This window comes from Trichosurus vulpecula, chromosome 3 (genome assembly GCF_011100635.1).
Source record: "Trichosurus vulpecula isolate mTriVul1 chromosome 3, mTriVul1.pri, whole genome shotgun sequence".
Taxonomy (NCBI): Eukaryota; Metazoa; Chordata; class Mammalia; order Diprotodontia; family Phalangeridae; genus Trichosurus; species Trichosurus vulpecula.
This window is the reverse complement of record NC_050575.1, coordinates 405,006,316-405,027,302: the sequence shown is the minus strand read 5'-3', so window position 1 is coordinate 405,027,302 and position 20,987 is coordinate 405,006,316. Positions and strand designations below refer to the sequence as shown.

General features: G+C 42.8%; 1 protein-coding gene across 1 annotated transcript in view; it reads right to left on the bottom strand.

The window, feature by feature from the left end:
- Nucleotides 1-282: 282 nt before the first annotated feature.
- KDM3A (lysine demethylase 3A) overlaps nucleotides 283-20,987 on the bottom strand; it is a 76,904-nt gene continuing 56,199 nt past the window's right edge. The window contains exons 16-25 of the mRNA XM_036750525.1: nucleotides 19,123-19,295; nucleotides 18,028-18,264; nucleotides 16,567-16,738; nucleotides 14,862-14,949; nucleotides 13,083-13,213; nucleotides 7,500-7,619; nucleotides 7,262-7,401; nucleotides 4,920-5,096; nucleotides 4,703-4,837; nucleotides 283-954 (exon numbers count right to left, since the gene is read on the bottom strand). Coding sequence (XP_036606420.1) covers nucleotides 874-954; nucleotides 4,703-4,837; nucleotides 4,920-5,096; nucleotides 7,262-7,401; nucleotides 7,500-7,619; nucleotides 13,083-13,213; nucleotides 14,862-14,949; nucleotides 16,567-16,738; nucleotides 18,028-18,264; nucleotides 19,123-19,295 — 1,454 coding nt within the window. The 3' untranslated portion in view covers nucleotides 283-873. The remainder of the gene's footprint in view (nucleotides 955-4,702; nucleotides 4,838-4,919; nucleotides 5,097-7,261; nucleotides 7,402-7,499; nucleotides 7,620-13,082; nucleotides 13,214-14,861; nucleotides 14,950-16,566; nucleotides 16,739-18,027; nucleotides 18,265-19,122; nucleotides 19,296-20,987) is intronic.

Here is a 20,987-nt window from a genome sequence, read left to right as displayed (position 1 = left end):
ATGTTCTGAGATTAAAGATCTTTTCCCATTCAGATTTGGGTAACTTCTTTATTTCTTCCACTGAGACATTCCACATTGACTTAAACTCCTAAAACTCATGGCCACTCTCTGACTGAATCTGATAAAAATCAACAACAGTTTGTCAGTCATTTTTTTCCCTAAGCATCAAAGTCCAATGTGGAAGTGCTCTTAAGTAATGTGTAGTCTTTATGTGATAGCAGGAGAGAAAGTTGACTAGACAAAGGTGTAACAGTTTTATCACCCAGAGAAGACAACATGAAATATTAAATGAATATTGTTTAATGTAAAATGCTTAACACTTAGAAATTAGCAAAGCCTCAATTAAATTAGATTTCATTTGTTTAAAGATGGTTAATCCCATGAATTGTACAGTAGATTTTATTTTTTTTTTACTGTTGCTTAATGCAAGTCCTATGGTAATGCATTAAGAACGGCATCAGCAACTGTATTCTTGGCTCCTCCTCTGGACTCTAAGGGGAAAAATCCCCAAACATTCATAAAACAAAATATGCTCCCCCTCCCTCCCCCCCAAGACTCCCAACAGTAGTTACAAATCCATTTTGACAGTCGGCTCGGACAGGCCTAGTTTGTGGGTGGTTTCCAGAGCTCAATAAGAGGTAATCTTCTTATGTTTGGTTTAAAACTGTAGCAGGTGAGAAGTCCCAGTTTCAGGAGGCCAAGGGATCAGTGGATAGTCACTATATATACACAGCAAGTGTTTGTAAACACTAGAAATGTACATTAGACAAAGTACCTTCTCGAGTCAGGCACTACTTAAAAAGGAGGATGAGGTAACGTGAATTCCAAACTCCCAACAGCTGCCAGTAGTTCAGTTCCAGTTAGGCTCTGGATTTAAGGTTTGCTGTAGCCAGATTCGTTGGCTTTTAATATTGCAACTGCATCTTTAACTGCATGGTAGATCACATTCTTCACCTGAACAACAAACAGCAAGTTAAGAGAGGCACTCTAAAATCGGACTTCTTGTGATAAATAACATTGTCATCCACTTTGTTGGCTCCAGTCTGAATTTAAATGGTTAAAGGAGCTCAAGACAAAAGCTGGAAGTAACTAAGTCAAGGACAGTCAGGATCCCAAAAGATCTTGGTGGTTTTGAAATTCACTAAGTCTTGTGCTTGGGGAAAACAACAACCCCCCCAAAAACCCAGCTTCCTAAATGTAAGATAGAGTGTGGACAGACAGGAGTTCTGAAAAGGCCCTGGGGTTTCATGGACAGCAAGCTCAGTGAGTGAGTTAGCTGTGGGGTGTGGTATTCCACTCAGAACTCCTGGAATGACAGTCAGTTCTGGGCACCCAAGTTAGTGAAGGGCCCAGAAGAGTTTCCTCCCCTCCTACCAATAGAAAACATTTAAACACTCTACATTTGATTTTTTTAATTAACCATTTTATGAAGTAGGTGCAGATAGGATGCTCATTTTAAAGATGAATCTAGTAAACATTTAACAAATGCTTGCTTGGTGACTAAGGGGTACCCAAGGCCTAAGAAGCTAAGTGATTTGCCAGTGTATCAAAAGGCTAATTGTGTGATGCAGGCAGGATTCATCAGCCAGTTCTTCAAAACCGTAATGTAATATAATGTCACTGTAATCCTCCTCCACTGCCCGTGGCTGTGAGAACACACGAATGAACACACACCCCCACACCCCTTCTGATGAGTGACAGGAAGCTACATTGTTTAATCTTATCCCTATACTAGTATTTCAAGAACTGATAAAAAACAAAACCTAAACCTTCTTTCTGTATGAACTCACTTCTTCTGGAATGGTTTCCCTCAAACACAACTATAACTAGATAAATCAAAGGCAAGCAGTCTGACTGTGCAGGTGTTTGGTCTCAGGGAACCCGAGGGCTGTACTACACATTCGCAGTGCAGCGCCTTGTTCTCTGGCTCCTGTGTATAATGCTCTGCTTACTTTCCCCATGTGTACTTTTCCCTGGTTCCCAAGGGGGTTGGGACTTTTAGCCCCAGTTTGTTGATCTGGGGAATTGAGGTCTATTTCAACTTGTGAAATGACAGTACTAAGGACTTAAAAGCTTGGTTTTCAAAAAAGCATCTAATGACGTGGGTCTTGATGTCAAACAAAGAAATGGCTTATATCCATCAAATGAGAGACCTGGAAATGAGCAGAGTGCACCAGTAAGTCCCTGCTCTGTTTCCCTGTGCCCAGCCCTGCCACAAAGACATGATTATGCTGTAGTTGGGGGAGTCAGAGCCCCATTTCCAATCCATCGTCCATGGAGCTCCCAAACAGATGCCCCTAAAGCTCAGGTCTGACCGTGCTTCCCCCCACCTCACCCCCTTCTTGAGAAGCTGCAGGATCCCAATGCCTTTTTGGCATTTAAAGCCCTTCCCCATCTGATCCCATACACTGCCCTTCCTTGCACATCCATGCTCTAGTCTGCTCCAAATGGCCTGCCAGCCATTTCTCCTGACCCTCCCCAGCCTCTCTTTGCACAGCTTCACTTCTGTGCCAAGTTCTTTATCTCCTCGTAGAATGGAAGCTTCTTGAGAGTGGCGACTGTCCCACTGTGAGGTCTGGCACTTTGGCAGGTGCCCAGACAAATGGCCCAGCCTAGGCACTGTGGACAGGGCAGCTGCTCTAGAGAGCACTTTGCAGCATGCATGCCCATGACTCCCCTCAGTGACACCACTATGAGGCCCAACCCCCAAAGAGCACAGAAAGGACCCATACTGAAATCGTAAACTAAGGTGGTCACACCAGCCTATTCAGGATGATGAAATGAACAAAGACAGACAGGGAAATCTCTAGGTACTGAAGCAGAGTTAGTTAGAGAATAATTTGTACAATGAAAACATTATTTAAAAAAAAAAAAACTTTGAAAAACTTTACAACTCCAAGTAACCCCCTTTCTGGGTCCACCAGAGGACTGAAGGTGAATCATTCTACTCACCTCCTGCTGGAAGTGATGATCGTACCAACTATCAGACAGATGGAAGGCCTCAGAGGAGGGAGCTGGAAGGGACCTTAGACATCAGTCCAAGTAAGGAAACTGAGACCTACTAAAGGTAAAGTGCCTGGCCCAAGAGCTCAAGCTCCACTGGGAACCTGGCCCAGGGTCAGCTGGGCAGTGGCTGGGAGCTGGAAGGTGACCAGAATTGGAGGCTGCTTCCTTACTACACCAGCCTTTCACCTGACTCTTGCTCTGAGCCAATTTCTTGTCCTCCCCAGGCCCCCGTACTAGATTTGGGGGGAGCAATAGCTGAAGGATTGGGCAGGGCCTCAAGGAGGAGGTGACACGGGGTGGGGGCCCCGAAGAAAGCTGGGATTCTAAACAGCAGAGGTGAAGGGGACATGGGATATAGAGCTGGAGGAGGAGCAAGGCCAATTTGGCCAGAGCGCAAACTGCACGAAGAAAAATAAGCTCAGGCAGATTGGAGCAAGGTTATGAAGGGTTAAATTCTAAACAGCCATGTCTGTCTGACCCTCCACATCTGATGGGAACTGCTTGGGTCTGCTGAGGGGTCAGGTCTTTGCTTCAAAAATGTCACAGGTGGCCATGCAAGGCCGGAAGACCAATGAGGATATCATCTCACTAATCCAGCCACAAAGTGACCAGATCCTGATCTAGAGTCCTGGGTGTAGAGAGATGGGGAAGGATGCAAAAAGACAAGACTTGGCAACTACTGGATGACCGGGGGGGGGGGGGGTGGGGGGGGTGGAGGGCCGGCGGCAGCGCGTGCAGTGATGGGGATGAGGGCAAGTGAGGCTTTAAAGAAGATGTCGAGTGACCCAAAATCTGGGGTCCCCCTTGGCCACAAGAGGGAAGTCTGGAAAGAGAGTAGGTCTGGAGAAAGAAGGTGAGCTTTCTGATAAAGCTGAATGTGATTCCTATGGACATCCGGTTGGAAATTATTTGTCATTATTAGTAATAAATAATGAGACAGAAGGAAACAGTAGATACAAACTGGCTTTGGAGTGAGGAAGACCTGTGTTCAAGCTCTGCCTCACACACACTTAGGCACATGACCACTGCCCAAGCCTGGGAGCTGCCCAAGGTACCAATCCACTACCCTGGCACATGGCTGCCTCCCTAGGAGCTCCTTGGACCAGTTATGCTGTAGGGTCAGGCTATGCTAGCTGCTTTCCCCCCCAGTGACCCCTGGGCCCACCCCAGAAACTACCCCAAAGGGCAGAAGGGGGAATGGAAGGGACAGAGGCGCAGAGTGAGGCCCAATGTAAAGGTAACTTCCCAGAAATGTGCTGCCTTAGGAGGTGAGAGGATTCTCCGTCCTATGATGATGGAAGACCCCATGTGATAAAGATGCCCACACGGGTTAGACTGAAGGACATCTAAGGTACCTTCCAACTTGGAAGATTCTGTGAATTAATGAAATCAGGCTTACTGGTTCAAATCCTAGGAGATAATAGACTAGTCAGCCTCAGGTACTACACCTCCCTTTACTCAACTTTCCAATCCACAAAACAGTTTATGAGAATGAGTAAGGTCAGGAGTCCCCAGAATTGTCCATCACCTTTGTCTTAATTAACTTTATCATCTGAGTTCCAGAAGGTCTGCCTACTTGTGGTTGTATCTTAACAGTTCAGCTTAAGTGAAAAACAAAGTTATATCCGTAGACGCCAAATGACTGTTTCGGTCATCTCAAAAATGTTTTGACGCATACCCCATCTTACAAATTTACCTGTAGCTTATCTTCATGGTTAGTGTGTGTCTGAGACAGATAGCGAAATTCCTGAGTGAGCCAGAAGCAGTGTTTGACGTGCTCTGGAGAAACAAAATCTTCGGCCACTTTTATGCAGCTGTATAAGTTATGAACCTAAGGAATAACAAGAGAAGTCAGCCCACAAAGTCAAAGGCCAAGAAAGAAACCTCAGATACAAACGCATAATGGCTCTTGCCTGATGTGGAGCACCTGCTGGGATGAAGACCACATCCCCCAGAAACTGCACGATGGCCCAGCCCTGAACTCCGTACTCTTGGTGAAGACGCTTTCTGAGTGGGCGGTCCAAATACCAGCTTTGGTCATGAATAGGGTCATGATCAGCAGGGTTTTCTTGACCTTGTTCTTCTGAGACCTGCAACGCATACAGAGTATCTTTCAACAAAGGAATACTTGACCATAAGGCAAAATTCTCCAACACCAAATTCAAACATCTGTTCTGATACTAATGTTGCCTTAAAAGTAATGGTTAGTAAGTCGAGCCTTCCCTTACTGTAGTGTCTTATTGGCCTAGGATGTAGGGAAATTGATCTTGCCTAGTGGTGCTTTATACCAATTACACACTTAATTTTGTTTAAGAAATTAAAAGGAAATAGGTCTGGATTCATCTTATCCTGCCTGGTCCTTGAATGGCAATACCTAAAAGCCTGTGACTGTATCTAACAAAAATGAGAGCCCTTTGTAGAATGTATTACTTTAAACTTAATTTCTTAGCATAGGGTTGAGATTAGGACAAGGTTTACCCAAAATTTAATGCTCTAACAGGACAAGAAAAGCTTTATTGAAAAAGCAAAACAGTTTCTGACTTCTTTCCACTATGGTTTCTCCTAATTGTCCTTCAAAATGAGTATGGTTTAATTTTGGTCCAAGCACGGCATCTTTTAAAGATTCGGATTACAGCTGCTGGGTGTGAATACATGATGGGAGGCTGTGACTCTCACAGTGAACGATTCTCAACCAGATTTGTTTCCACGAGGCCAGTGCGGGGGGTGGAGGTGGGGGGGGGGGGTGGTTCTAGCAAGTAGCTTCAGTGATTAAAATAAAAATTCAAAGCCCCCCTTAAAAGGTGTTTTTAGATTATTTGGTTTGTCAAAAAGACATTGCTCAAGAACCAGGAGGTCATTATACATAACTGCAGACACACGGTATCCATAAGGATAACTTTGATAGACTTGGCTCCTCTCATCAAAAACAGCTCCAAAAGACTCATGATGGAAAAAGCTATGCACATCCAGAGAAAGAATTATGGAGTCTGAATGCAGATGGAGGCAAACCATTTGCTCTTTTTTTTCTTTCTTTTTTGGTTTCGTTTCTTCTTTCTCATGATTCACTCCATTGGTTATAATTCCTCTATACAACTGGACTACTATGCAAATAAGTTCAATGTGAAGGTATATGTAGAACCTATGTTGGATTACTTGCCATCTGGGCGGGGAGAGAAAATTTAAAACCCCAAAACTTGTGGAACTGAGTGTTGTAAACTAAAACTAAAAAATAAACTTATAATTAAAAAGAAAAAAAAAAAGAAAATGCCACTGGATGACATCAGCAGTAGTTTTTATGATTCAAGTACAAAAGACAAGGAATTAAACTCGCTTTGAACCCCGCCCCCCCCCCCCCCCCAAAGACATTGCTCATACCCATTCACTATTCCTACTCTCTCTGACTGACCAAATGCACTACAGAAACCTTTCCTGGTTGGCCGGCTACACAGAGGGAATCTGTGTAAGATCTATGACATGACCATTTGGGGTTCCTTTCCACAGGTCTGATGGCTTTTTACCATCATTTCATACTAACATCAGTTCCTAATAAACTGACTCAGTGAAATCTCATAGAAATAACTAGAGATCACAATGGGCCTCATCAATGCTTTTTCTATAGCACCTGTGCTCCATGGAACTTGGAGGGCCAACACTGAGAGGATTCTTGATTACATGATAACAATAATGGGGATAGGAACTGGACCTGTGATTTCACAGATGGAGGGACCTCCCCTGCCATGTGAGTAAATAGCTTGACCTGGGCAGGTTGGACCTGTATCTAGAACACTGAGAGGTAGAGACACTTGCTCAGGATCACAGACAGGACTCAGGACTCCTTGGTTCTAAAGGCAGCTTTACCCCTTCTCCAGACTATGATTGTTTTGATAAATGGTAACCTGATAAATACTGACCAACACTCCTCATCCTTCTTAAGAGTTTTACTTCCTAAGCTGAAGCTGGCTTTACTGACACATCTTAGGAAACCCCATTGGCCAACCTTTCCAGCCACCTTGGGAAAGCACCAGAACATCCTAACCCCTTTTCCGTGACACGTTCCATAGGCTAGTTTCTTCTCCATGCTTTCTCCCCTGCTCCCCCTTCCACAGTTATGTCAGTATGTGAGGCGCCATGCAGTGACTGCACAAGCAGAGACTGTGCTGTGCCTGTTTCCACCAGGAACTGGGAGAAGGCCAAACAGCTTTTCTAAAACCATCGCAAACCTGGCCTTATGTTTATGCTGACAATTAAGGAATACCTTCTTAAGGAAGGATCGGATCTTCTCTGTGTCTTTAGCAGCAAAAATGTGCCAAAGAGCTCCTGGTTTCTCCTTTCCTTCAATAAATCGCTTTATTGTGAGTTCATCACAGTCTCCATCTTGGATAGTTTTAAGTACTTCTGTTGGGGGAAGAGATGAAAAACAGATGTAAAAAGGAACATTCTGCACTCCGGGAGCAAAAAGCTTCAGCACACATGTTCACATACTATTATCTTACCATCTTCCTGATCAAGCTGTCCGGTAGGGATGCCCACATAGACCATTACATTAGCTGCATCAGATATATCTAAATGAAGATTTGTTGTTCCATACTTCCTATCTTCTGGTGTGATTAACCCTGTCGAGAGAAACTTTTTTTAACCGCTACAATTAAAACTGTGTGTTAGAATAACAATGCTGGGTAATAGCCATTTAGTCAGAGAACTATACCACTGATACTGGTAGCTAGTAAAGCATCCCTGACCAGGATTGTGTCAGCCCCTGCTCCGAGATGGATTCAGCACATTCAGAGAACAAAACTCCTGGCTCTCCTCATCTCTCCATGTCCAGGGCTCAGCACAGACTCAGCCAAGCTCCTGCTCCTCCTTGCCCTCCAGGGTCATGTGATCCAGTCTTTCCCTTTCTCACCGCCATGCTTTAATTAACTGCATCTTTTGAGAGGTTCACTCCATTCAAAATGACTGTCTAAGCAGCTCTCTGTTGGCACCTATGACATTTTCTCAAGGAATTTAGGACTAGCTCACTGTCTTCACTCGAATCCCTGTTAACTTAATGAGTGCCCTCCACAATCATGTTCCTGTCTCCTGGACAACCTGAAGTCAATTCCAGGCTCAAGACACTTTCTAGATGTGGGAACCTGGACAGGTCATTTAACCTCTCTTTGCCTCAGTGTCTTCAATGGCAAAATAGGGCTTATGACAGTACCTACCTACCTCCCAAGGTGGGTGTGAGGACTAAAGGGGATATTTGTAAGAGCACTCAGCACACTGCCCAGCACATAGTAGGAGCTTAATAAACGCTTATTTCCTTCGGTCTTTGCCATGATTGTCTGCTCGACACCAGTAGCTCAGAGCAATGGTTCCCATCATCACCCACAAGGGTTCTACCCTCAATGATCATCAGACCACAGCCTATCACACATCTTCCCACATGCCTCACACGTCCAGAGGACACCAGGACATCCTGAAGCACTGGCCCTGGCTCTACGTCCTTGCTGCGTCTCCCCTCCCACCCCTGGCTCAGATCTTCCAGAGGTTTCATTCCTGCCAGACTGTAGCAAGAGGAACTGCCCAACTCTCCTTCTCACTCCTACTTGGGTGCTGCCCAAGCCAACATGTTATGGAACCTAATAAAGGCCTCTTCGCTTCCCAAAGACAATCCCTTCCCTCCTTTTCTCCAGCTTCCCACACTTTAGGCCAAGGACCTTGCCTCAAGCTTCCCTAAGCGATTATCACAGTGAACTCCAAGCTTTCTCTGAATTCCTATCTTCTGGTGTGATTAACCCTGTCGAGAGAAACTTTTTTTAACCGCTACAATTAAAACTGTGTGTTAGAATAACAATGCTGGGTAATAGCCATTTAGTCAGAGAACTATACCACTGATACTGGTGGCTAGTAGAACATCCCTACTGCTTCTGGCTTCTTTTCTTCCAGATTGTCCCTTACTTCTGTGCATTTCCATTCCCAGTGAGTTATTTTCCCATTTGTTTCTCTGGTGAGGTTTTCCACCACAGATCCAAGTGTTTTTATTCTCCCCATTATCTCTTCTCACAATTCTTATTTTAAATTAGCATACCGTGGTTCCATTCTTCTCAACATCCATAGGTCCTCTGTCCATCAGCTGTTCAAATCCTCTTCCTTAGTTTTGTGGTATTTATTAATTTACTTTTCTTCCTCCTGAGATCTTTGGTAGATTTCTGCCTTTTCTCTCCTAATGCTCACTTTCTGACTCCTGTCCCTCGGCTGGTGGTTGCCCTGGGTCTTGGCTTTCTCCCATGCTGACCAATGCTCAGTTCAGCAGCCTAGGCTCCGGACTCAAGTGATTTTGGGGGGTGAGGGAATGACAGAACTGGCCCCAGATGGATGATGGTTGGCTGGGCTTTTTCCCACAGACTTTCTGCAGTGCCACACAGCCCCCTACCCCACCCACGTCCCATAGCCAACACCCTAATTCAGCCTCTCATCTCCTTTCTCCTGGAGGGACAAATCCATCTGTTAAATCTCCCCCATCTCCAGTCTATGCTCCACACAGCTGCCAAAGTAGTAACAGTAGTAATTTTCCTAAAATTCAGGTTTGACCACATCCCTCCCTTCCTCAGTGAACTCTGTAGCATCCTATCGTTTCTGAGGTCACAAAGGCCTGCTCCTTTCACCACCTGGTTCCAAGCAACCTTCCCCATCCTGCTCTGCATTCCTTACTCGTCTTGGTGTACACACACAGCAGTACAGCCCAAGCACCAACACTCACACTCTACACCCATTTATGGTCTGTCCCCGTACCATCAGTGCACTACCCCCCTCACCTCTGCCTCTCACTATCCCTCGAGCTAGAGCTTGTACAGAATGCCTTTCCTCATCCGAGCTCTGAGTGCTTTCTTCCCTGGGAATATCTTTTACCTAATACTGTGTATCTATCTTGGGTCTATCTCATCCATACTTATGTCCATGGTGCCTCACCCAGTACAAATGAAGCTCCTTAGGGATAGGGTACTTAAAACAGCCAGATACACAGTCTTACCAGGAAGAAGTAAATCAAATTAACTGGCCTCCCACAACCTCAACATTTTTGTTAAATGACATTTTACTACACTGGGTGGATAGGGACCCACCAAGTTACTCCTGAAACAAGCAGCTCTAAGCCCGTAGCCAACTACAGATGCAGTGAAATATTTACACACTCCACCCTCTGCTGGATTCTAGGGATGTGCCTGCCTTACAGGAGCAGCTGGCAAACTTGGTTCTCCTGAAAGCTACTCAGTCCCACACAAGTTGTATTTTTCTAGAAATTTCTAGCAATTTTCATCTCACTTGGCCTTTCAAGGTTAAGATGTAGGAGGCTATCATGTCGCTTCATTCAACAAATTCAAGGGAAAAAAATGCTTGTTTTCTACTATGGGTGAGTAGTGAAAGGTCATCAGTGAGAAGAGATCAGAGATCTGCGCTCCAACCCTAACTATGCGCTGCCTCCCACGGACCTTTCTGGCATTGTTCCCTTATCTGTAAAAGGGCAAAAGTATTTGCTCTGACCACTGCCCCTCACAGGCTTCTTCTGAAACCAAGACAGATACAAATATAAAAGATTTGGGGGATTATAAAACCAGGATAGAGTAGGAGAAGAGAGAAAAAGAAGACACAAAGAAGCCACTTTGGGGAGATAAAGCTTTTGGAAGGGAACTGAAGCCTTCACACCACACTCCTTACTTCGGCCAAGATGCTGATGTTCCTGCCTCTGCTCTTACATATCCTCCTCCTTGGTCTGCATTTGGGCAGCAGAGGCCAGGACAAGACTGCACTCTCTCCCTTTCCCCTGCGGCCACAAGGCTCAGACCTGGGCTTCTTTCTGAGCCCACTGGATGGGCTCAGTGCCTGGATGCATCTTCCAGATACCAACAGCAGAGGGCGATCACCTCTGATCTCACAAGCTCTGGCTGTTTATCTTACAGGAGTTTCCAAAATTTGGCTCCTTAGCTTCCTAGCAGATTGAGGTTTTAAAGGATTGGCCAGTTGCTAATCTAATAAATGCTATTTGTAGTAATAAAGGTATGACAACTTATTATAGGCACTGAATTTTAATTGTTAAAATTAAGGGGTATTCTCTGAACAGTCAGGTATTAATGATTAGTACATAAGCTCATGAGCAAACCAAATTCTGTATGAATAAAACCACTGCATCGTGACCATGTAAAGTTACATCTGAGTACATTTTTATTTTCTGAATAGTTTCACCAGGACCATTTTTATATTTTATTGTGGGGACAGGAGTGTGTATAACAGGAGAAAATCTATATAAGTAAGCAATTCATGTTTGTTGCTTGATCTCCCTATACACAATCTGCCTGCTCCTGCTCCAGCTCCCATGGGCAGGTGCGGGGAAGTTCAGGCCAAGTGCACTCGCTCCTTTCCCACCAAACAGCTTTTTAATTTGCAGCTCACTGAATCAATAATGTATCAGTACAAGAGTACTAGATCTAGGATTGGTAAGGTGACAGTTCTGTTGAATTTCTCATCTTGATCAAAACCATTAGAAGCCTGGGTTCAGTTCTAGACACTTACCTATTTTAGGAATGGCAGTGAGTAGGTCCAGAGGATGGTAACCAGTATAGGGAGCGGCACTTAAAGGCCTGTGAGGAATGGGAACTATTCCTCATTAAGAGTTGGGGGAGTAAAGGGATATGATTGTGGCTGACCTACAAGTATATGAATAGTTGACACAAATACCAAACTTGTTCAGCTTAGCCCCAGAGGGCAGAATTAGGAAGAACAGGCAGAAGATGCAAAAAAGCAAATGCAGACTTGATATCAGGACAAATTTCCTAACAATTACAACTATAAAAATGGAAGAGGTCTGACAGGATGAGCTTCTCTGAGAGAGGGGTGTTGAATCAAAGCTTGGTTGGCCCCTTCCTTCTTTCAGGTATGGGTTGAATTAGATGGTCATTAGACCCCAACCCTTAAAAACCAAAGATTAAAACCAGAATAGTCCTCAGACACAGACACTACTTCCTCCAATCTTACCCCCAGTCACATGACATTCAGTGAGCTCAAAGTTTATACCTAAGAGTTGCATAACTATCTGTCTCCTCCAGGCTTGGCAATGCCTTGTGTACATGGTAAGATTGAGTTTCCATTGCTGAAGTGTGAATTAATTTTCTGGCAGCAATCTCTCCTCTAACATTAATTTCAAATATTTTTTGCTTATTTAATTCAAATTTGCCCCTAAATCCAACTCATTCAAGTCCCCGCTATACAAGGCATTAGGCCTGAAGGCACAAAAGAAAGAAAATGTAACTGTTCATGCCTTCAAGCAGTGTGATTACAATTCTACAGTGGCCAAGAACTTTACCCAATGCCCTTGGAGACCTCACCTCTTCCTCCTTCAAGGCAGCAGAACCCAGATGGAGGTAAAGCCAAAACAAACAGACCCTCTCAGGGCTGCCTGGTACCTAGCGCCCCAAATTGGGTTTAAGCAGGGGGTGGGGTGTGTCCCAAGGAGGTTGCTGGTGCTTCCTACTGCCACCAAACTGGCAGCATTGTAGGCAGGAGTTCTTCTGTACAAAATAAGTCAATCACAAACCTTGCCTGCCCGTTAACGACCCTAACTGCCTTCCTTAGCTGAAAAACAAAGCAATTTTCATTGAATGGAAGCCGAGTAACATTATCCTGAAAATTCATTTAACACATAATCCTTTGTTTTTAATTGTGATCAATTCAAGAAGAGTATTTTTAATCTGTAGCATGGGAAGTCTTTTTTTTATGGAGTATCACTACTATTTACTAGTACTTAGCAAAGAACTGCCATTAAATCATTTGGAACTCTTAAATGTAATTCATAGGTTTTTTTGGTTTGTTTCTGGCTAAGATAATAAAGGATCAAAAGACCTGAGCTTGGTTTAATTTGTAAAACAATTACCTTAATTCTGCAAAGACCAGTGGGGTCATACAACCCTATTCTGAACAATGCAATGAAAAGAAAAACAATTTAGAGGCGGCATGAATTGTCTTTTTAAAGTCAGTTATTGACTTAGAATCTACATTACTAAAACTTAGCTAATGTGATGGAAAAGTATCAGATTGTTACTCACCATAAGCATTATACATCTTGGGACCCAGATCTGGACGAACAAAGTAATTCGGTAACCTGGAAGCCAAATTTAGTTTGCCATCTCTCCTGGTATACTCGGGCAATGGGATGTTTGTCATTAAATCTTCAAACCTAGTATCAGACAATTGTGAATTTCTGAAATGAGACACTGATTTTCTTGAAAAATTAACAAATGTATTTGTTTTATTTCCTATGAAAGCTGGGTGATTATGTCTTACACGTCTGATTCAACTGACTGGAAGGGAAAATGCCAACAAATCTCTACCAAGGAAGGGGACTGATTAGTGACAGTAATACTAATTTACAGCATTTCCAGATCATTGGAATTGTGATTGTGTTTCTTTCTCATGTTAGTTGTGAGGAGCTTTTTCCTTCTTCCTTTCCGAAGGAGACTTTAGCAATTGGCTCACATTCTTCCTCTCCTCCCCAACACCTGCCTTTCTACCGAAGGATTTTAATATTCAGACACTTCCTCACAAAGTTATCTCTAACATCCCAATTGCTTGGCTTTCTTACATGCCAGGATCTTTTCTGTCACTCTTTACCAGTCAATCACATGCTGCATCTCACTACTGTCTAGAAGTGTTCAGTTTTACAAATTAAAAGCTGTGACCTTCAACCAATTCCATCTCTCACTTCGCCTCACCCCTAGAGTCCTCTGACACCTGCAGTCACCCTCCCTCTCAGTAACTCCCCAGGCCACACCCTGCTCTGACTCCTCTTGGCTCCCTCTAATCCTGAAGCTGGAGGTAGCCACGTGCATACCAGTGTCCTCACTCCCATCTCTTGTTCCATCACTGCTCAGCTCTGGTCAGACCTCATCCCGATTCCCACTTCCTACCTCTTCTGCATCCCCTCAAGTCCTACTGAACAACTCACGCCACCAGGCTATTATCAGGCCACTTTACAAATTCATGTTAGCCAAATTGCCCTGGGCCCTCAGGGCAGCAAGGGCAGTCCTTTGGTTCTTGCGAGTTGGTTCTCTATCTCACTTACAAAAGGGAGGCCATTCGATATGACCTTCCCTCCCTTCGCCCTAATCTCCTCCATCTTTGACATCACCTAGGACTTGCTTCGCTGGTATCTGACAAGATGTGCTGTCCTTGGTTTCATTCCTTCCTTCCTTGGTTTCTCAAGCAGCCTGAAACCTCAAATTGAGCACCAACTCTCTAATCTATAACCTCTCCCTATCTACTAGCTCCTTCCCTATGACCTCAAAAGATGACCAGTCTCCTCAGCCCTTAAAGAAAACCTTTCATTAGACCCTAGCATCCCTTCAAGCTGTAACTCCCACCTTTCTGTCCAGTGACCCTGGCTTCTGCCTGCTATTGCTCACACAAACACACTCCCATCCCACTCTCTGCAATTTCACGGTTTGTTCCATGTCCCCACCTCCCTCCTCCCACCCTCGCCCCATGCCCTTCTGGCTTCCTCAGAACCCTATCACCTGCAGGAAGTCTGTCCCATTCCCCCTTATTGCTAGTACCTTCCTTCTTAGACTATCTCCATTTTATTTATTTTTAATTTTTGGTATGTTGTCTCCTCCATTAGATTGTAAGCTCCTTGAGGGAAGCGGCTGTATTTGTCTTTTGTTTCCCCAGCACTTCTGCTTAGTGCCTGGCACATAGTAGTCATTTATTTATAAATGCTTGTTGAGTTCACATTTTTCAGCAACGTATCTTCCCTATCCTCCAACAAATTATTTCGGTATCCCAAATATACTGACAGAACTGCTAGTGGCTGGCACCCATAATCATACCGAGAAGGCATCATATCTCTGAAATCTTCTCCTGGAGGCCAGTCCTTCAGTTTCAGTACCATTGGTTCATCATCATTTTTCAGGCGACCTTAAAGGAAATGAAAGCAATAATTTGCTGTTGCTATATTCTTTAAGCTTCTGGAATTTCATTAACATCAAGCTTATTTCCACAATTTCCCCTTCTGACTGCCATAGGCTCTAAGAAACACATTTTTTAAAAATTGATTTTGCCTGATTCTTGCTTTTCCCTCTAACACTTTAATGTTAGAACATAAAATTCTGGACACAGCATGTTACGTGACCGCTAATAAACTGTATCACAAGGAGGTTTTTATCTTCAAAGTTTTCTAGACAAAACTACTAAGTATTTCACTTGCTAGTTTTAGCAATTAAAGAAGTTGTATTCAAACAGGTTCTTCTACTCGGAGCCTTTCTGCCCTTCATTCTGCTATTCCTTGAAATCAAGCCCCACTACGGAATCACCAGGTCATTAGCACTGACACCCAAGAATGAAACAACTCTTCTGGGTGCACTGAAACAGCTAATGTCAGAAAAAACAGCCGGTGTGCTTCTCAGAGACTAGTCCAGGGTCCCCCGGCACCACTGATAGCACTACTCAGGATTCTTTCTCAGCTCCATTTCACATGAATAAGATGCCATCAACAGGAGGAAAGTCTGTATCACTTTCGTAAATCAGAGAACACTTTATTTAGCCTTTGCCATGCCAGCTTCAAACACTTGTTTCAAGGAGCTATTACAAAACAAGTCAATTTTAAACAACCATACTTGTTCAAATGGAATGAAACCAAGTGTTTCATATTCATCTGCAGAAAATGAGATCCTTATCCATTTGTTTTATAATAGCTTCATCTTTAAAATGAGAATGGCTTCAGTGGATAGGTCAAATGATTCTTAATAAACAAGGCTTTCACTTTCTTCTGTTTCATTTGCAGGGCAGATGCATTAACTACATGTTTATTAATTGACTGATACAAATTTTCACAGTTCTATCTTTGTCATTTTAAATAAATTTGTCATTCTATTTTTCTTGATCAGAGTGTGAATCAGCCCTCTCTGGCACAAGATAATCCAGTCAACAGGTATTTGTTGCCTACTTACTATGTGCCAAGGCACACGCCCACATACAAAGGACATGGGGGTGGGGGGGACCTAACACATTCCCTGTCCTCAGGGACCTCACATTCTGCTGTGTTCTCCACAAAAACAGAGCAGTACATTTATGCTCTGACCCCATATCAATTTTATAAAGAGCCTTTCTTTTAATAGTCTGTTATCTTTAAATAGGTTACTTTTGACAACAAATTAGGCAGCTCCTCCTACAAATTTCTTGCTTTAAGCTACTAATCCTGTCTAATTTAATAAGTGAAGCACATGTTGTATTTTTAACTGAATGAGATGCTATTTCTCAGCTAGTGCTTTAGACTTGTATTTCATCCTGACATCAATTAAGTACTATCAAAGCAGAATCCAATACAATGCAATCATGGTTATTTTTTAAAATTCATCAATTGTATTGAAAATTCCTCTCCTCACAGCAGCAGAGCAAGCAAGGTGCCCCAAAAGGGGTCTCAAAGAGTTGAAGTGAAACAACAACAACAAAACACCCAATCTAAGGCCACAAAGGCAGCTGCTTTTTGTGTGACTTAAGTTCCCTTCAGGTCAAGAGAGACCCTGTGGTACCTACTTGGGATATCTTCAAATCCATCCCAGAAATCTCCCACTGTGGCTCCTGTGATGATCTCATTAGTTCTACAGTTGACTAGATCCACTTCCTGCTCTCCAAACTCCTTCCGGAAGGAGTCAGGTTTCCACAGCTCTGCATTCAGTCTGTGATGCACTCCAGACACCATCACGGGCTATGAGGAGAAAAGAAAGGGTGTTCAATAAACTTCTCTTCAAACATTTTTCTCTACTGGAATCTCTCTCTCTCCTTTATAGGAATCCATAAACTGGCACATCTACTGGCCTGATACTATCTTTCTATGTTTGGTCTTCTAAGTCTCTCCCCAAAATACTTCGTATCCTATTCATTTTATTTGTTATCTTCTCAAGAGTTACCAGTCGTGAGCAAAGGAACAAAGAGTTAATCATGATGAAATTTGCTTTCAAGTATGAGAAAGCTACTTTTATGATGCAACTGTATCAAAAAAACTAATCCAAACCAGCACAAAAGAAATTTTATATAAGAAGACTACTGAAATTCAAATGTATCACCCTGTTTTCTAAGGCATTCTCTTCAGTTATTATGTACAATTAATTTGGTGTTTACAACTCTGACCAGAAATTCAAAAGTAAGTTCCCTCAAAATAACCTAAGTGTGTTTAGTTTTCTATAAATCAATAGGAAAAAAAAACTACAAGAAGTTCCATTTAATAGAAATTTTTTTCCCATTTATTTCAATAAACGTTCATCGAGAGCCTACTGGGTGTAGGGAAGAAGATACTGAGAGAGATGTACGTAAGGTGGAACTGAGGCATAAACAACTGTGTAAACACTATGCAAATAATTGGTTTTTTGTCTTCAAACTTACTTTTTTGAGCACTGCAAAATTTCTATTTTAAATGAGAGCCATATTTTCTTTCAGAGTGGACATGTGGATAGTCCAAACAGTGCCGCCTTTGCATACAACTCTTAAAAGTCAGCCAATGGAGATAAAAAGTCAAATTCTGTTTTACTTCCAACTCACTCAGGACCCTTTAAAAATGGTGTTGCACAGAGTTGGTCAACCAATCACTTAGCCTCAGGAAGACTTTTGGCTGCTTATTAAAATTAAACTGAACCTTTAGGAGAAAAGATGTCATCACTAATGATATTCTAAATAAAGTGCCAACCAAAGGCTCTCAAGAAGAGTAAATTCTTAAACAGGCATTCCAAGGATGCTTTATACATCAGTGAAATGATCTTGCTGGATTAAGTATAAAACCACCCAAAGTTATTAGTCTAAGGAAACAGTGTTCACTTGAAAGTCTAAATCCCAGCACTTAACACAAAAAGAGAAACGAATGCTCCTACAATCAATTGTACATATTTCATGTAATATAAAAATCAATGGTACCAAAGATCTCCTCTTAGGAGAAACAGGGCTATTAAGGGATAGCTCCAGGGATGAGGATTCAGTCAAGCAAGAGACTGAAGGTCTCCCTACCTGTCCCTGCTTCCAACACTCCCTGAAGACATTCCAGTTATTCTTGTGGTTAGGATCCTGTAGACACAGCAAGCGGTTGTCACACAGCCAGTAGTGAGGAGTATCAAATCCCAAAATGCTGGGCTTAATAACCAATCCCTGAGGTTTCTTAGGGATGTCACTTGAAGTCTTATTTTGAACCAACGAAGCAAAGATGTCATCCAAGATTTTTGGTGTGTTCTTGAGGCCACTTTCAGTCTAAACTTACAAGAAAAAAAAAAGGGCATTAAAAATACGTAGCCCTCTGCCTCCAAAAAGGCCTGGTGTATTCTAAGTCAAGTGCACCTGTCTAGCATGGACATTAAGATCAAAAGCTAGAGGACAAGGTTAGGAAAGAGCGATAAGGACCCAGAGGGAGGGAAAAGCTGTCACAGGAGGAGATATATTTCACTGTGATGCCACTGCCCAGATAACTATAGTTATCTCTTCCACATCACAACTTTCCCCATCGCAGTTCTGATATACTGCAGGTTAGCATAAGAAACTAAATGGGAATTTGAGTTTTGTGAAAGCTGCAGATAACACACAAAGGCCAGCAGATGACACAGAAAAAGTTTAGAAACTCAGGAAATGCATAAAATATATGCTTAGTATTAAATAAAATCAAGAAAATAGAGATGGAAATCTGTGAACCCGGAAGACGTCTTTTCTCTAGTACAAAGGGAGGGCCAAAAAAAATTGATGAAGATTTTCCACGAGGACAATGTGGAAGGGATAACTACAGACTAGTCTGCAAAGGCCAACCATTACCTGGGACTCTCTTAGTATCATCAGCTGCACACTCTAAAGGTATACAGCTAGTGTGAACATCAAATTTCTGGAAGCAGTTGCATGTATTAAAATCCATGTTATTCGAGTTTATGATGTAAAATGTCATAATTGGTTCTAGTCCAATGGAAACATATAATACAAATTCAAATGATAAGACCAGTTCAGAGGATGGACTATCTGCCTTGCTCAGGATCTCGCAGTAGAAGCTGTAAGAATCAGCCAATAGCCATTGTTACATGCTCTGGAGTTTTACTTCTTCCTGCTATGACTCCAACTTAGGCATACCTTCCCTCCAGAAGAGTTCAGCAGATTCCGGAGAAAACCGGAGCTGTTGTTGCTGACAGGTGTTAATATTGTGCTGTTAAAGGTGTGCAGAACAGTAGGAAGTTTAGTCAAGGTGGGCAAAGACTGGAGAGGTTTGTTTTCATTTTTTAAAGTTGGCATTGTGAGTGGTTTCTCTAAAAACAAAGAGAAAAACCTAAATTAGAGAGTAAACTATAAAAAAGTCATACCAATCTCCTAATAATAGAATTTGTAATGTAAAGCCTTAAGAGACTGAAATAAAAAGTGCTGAGTATACTCAAAATAAAAACCCTGCCCCAAACAAAATACATTTTAAAAACCAAAACCAAAAATCTTCCCCCACACTTTTGAAACTAATTTCTGTTTCTCAAAAGCAGAGGAAAAACCAGAATGACAGAATAAAGAGTTCAGATTCTCAAACTGGTAATGTACCTTAGTAATTTTTTTCCTCCTCAAAAAATAATTTCTCCCATATCTCCAGACACTGGGCAAGCACTGTGAATTCATAGTCCAATTGCTCATGGTCTTTCCCTTCTGTAGGGTTGGGAAAGGAGGGGAAGAGCTAAGGAGGAGAGTGAGGCTCTGACTCCATGCCCAATCCCCTTACAGCGGTGCCTGGAGACTTCACTTACCACAGTGAGCTAACGTGTGTGTAGAAAAGTCCAATCTCTATTGTGTAAATTGCTGAGTAGCAGCTGCACCTGTGCTCCCAAATCAGAGCTGTAACACTTTGAGGCCCCTCAGAGAATAGCTTACAGGGCTGAAGGGCTGGAGTTATTCCAGATTAAACAAAGGAGGGAAACAAAGTTAACCGTAATATATTAAATTAATGTTTTAAACAGGGAGGTAAAGAGATACTAGGGTAAAGTAAAATAACCTCAACTATTTTACTTGAGGTTAGTAAAATAAAAGCTCAAGGATTTAAACCAAATTTAAAAAAAATACCAAGAATCACCCCACAGATTTTAGGACAATTAGCATAATGTTAATTAGAGAGATTTGCATAAGTAAAGGTGGAAAGAAGGGGAAAAAATCTGTCTGGCCTGCAGCCAACTTCACCACCTCTGTAGTTTTCCCCAGGGGCCTCCACCAAGAAGAGGATTAGTCGGTGCCCCCTTCCACAGAAAACAACTACTTCCCTTCCAACAAGTCTATTCAGCCTTCAACAGAGATTTCCAGGTACCTGGCAAAAACAGCCTGAACTGTCCACGGACACGTTCAGCATGAAACAAACAGGAGCCTGGCACAAAGTACTTGGTCTGCTGGACTTCAAAATTTATCAGCAGAATAAGGTGTTACACCTAAACTGAAGCCCACCATTAATCCCCTTTATATTCTTGTCTTTGTCTGCCCTACACCCTGAAATGGCTTGAAACTGCTTAAGGCATAATTCTGGGCATTGCCCAAGGCTACTCCCCTGACCCGGCCCCTCCTCATGATTCAGCATTCTGTATATTCTCTACATCAGCATTATGTGCAAGGATCAGTTGCTAGGGTAAGGTATGGGTTTATTTTGGGGAGGAGCCCCCCAGTTGCCAGGTGGCCCCACACCCTGGGTTATGGTGCAACTATTCTGCTGACCAAGCTAGGTCCCTCCACCCAGACCACAGCTGATCAAGTAGAGGTTACTTTCTGGGAAATTCCACCCTGAACCCTCCACCCAGTTATAGGAAGCTGATTACGACCTAAGAGGGCCACCCATTCTAGGAAACTGACCACCCTGTATCACAGGATGGTTGCACCCCTGAATCTCACCATATTTCCAAACTAGCTCTGAGCTGATGAATTCAACCAATGGCTGATCTTTACTTCTGTACATCATTGCTTCTGCTAGCAACCCTAATTGT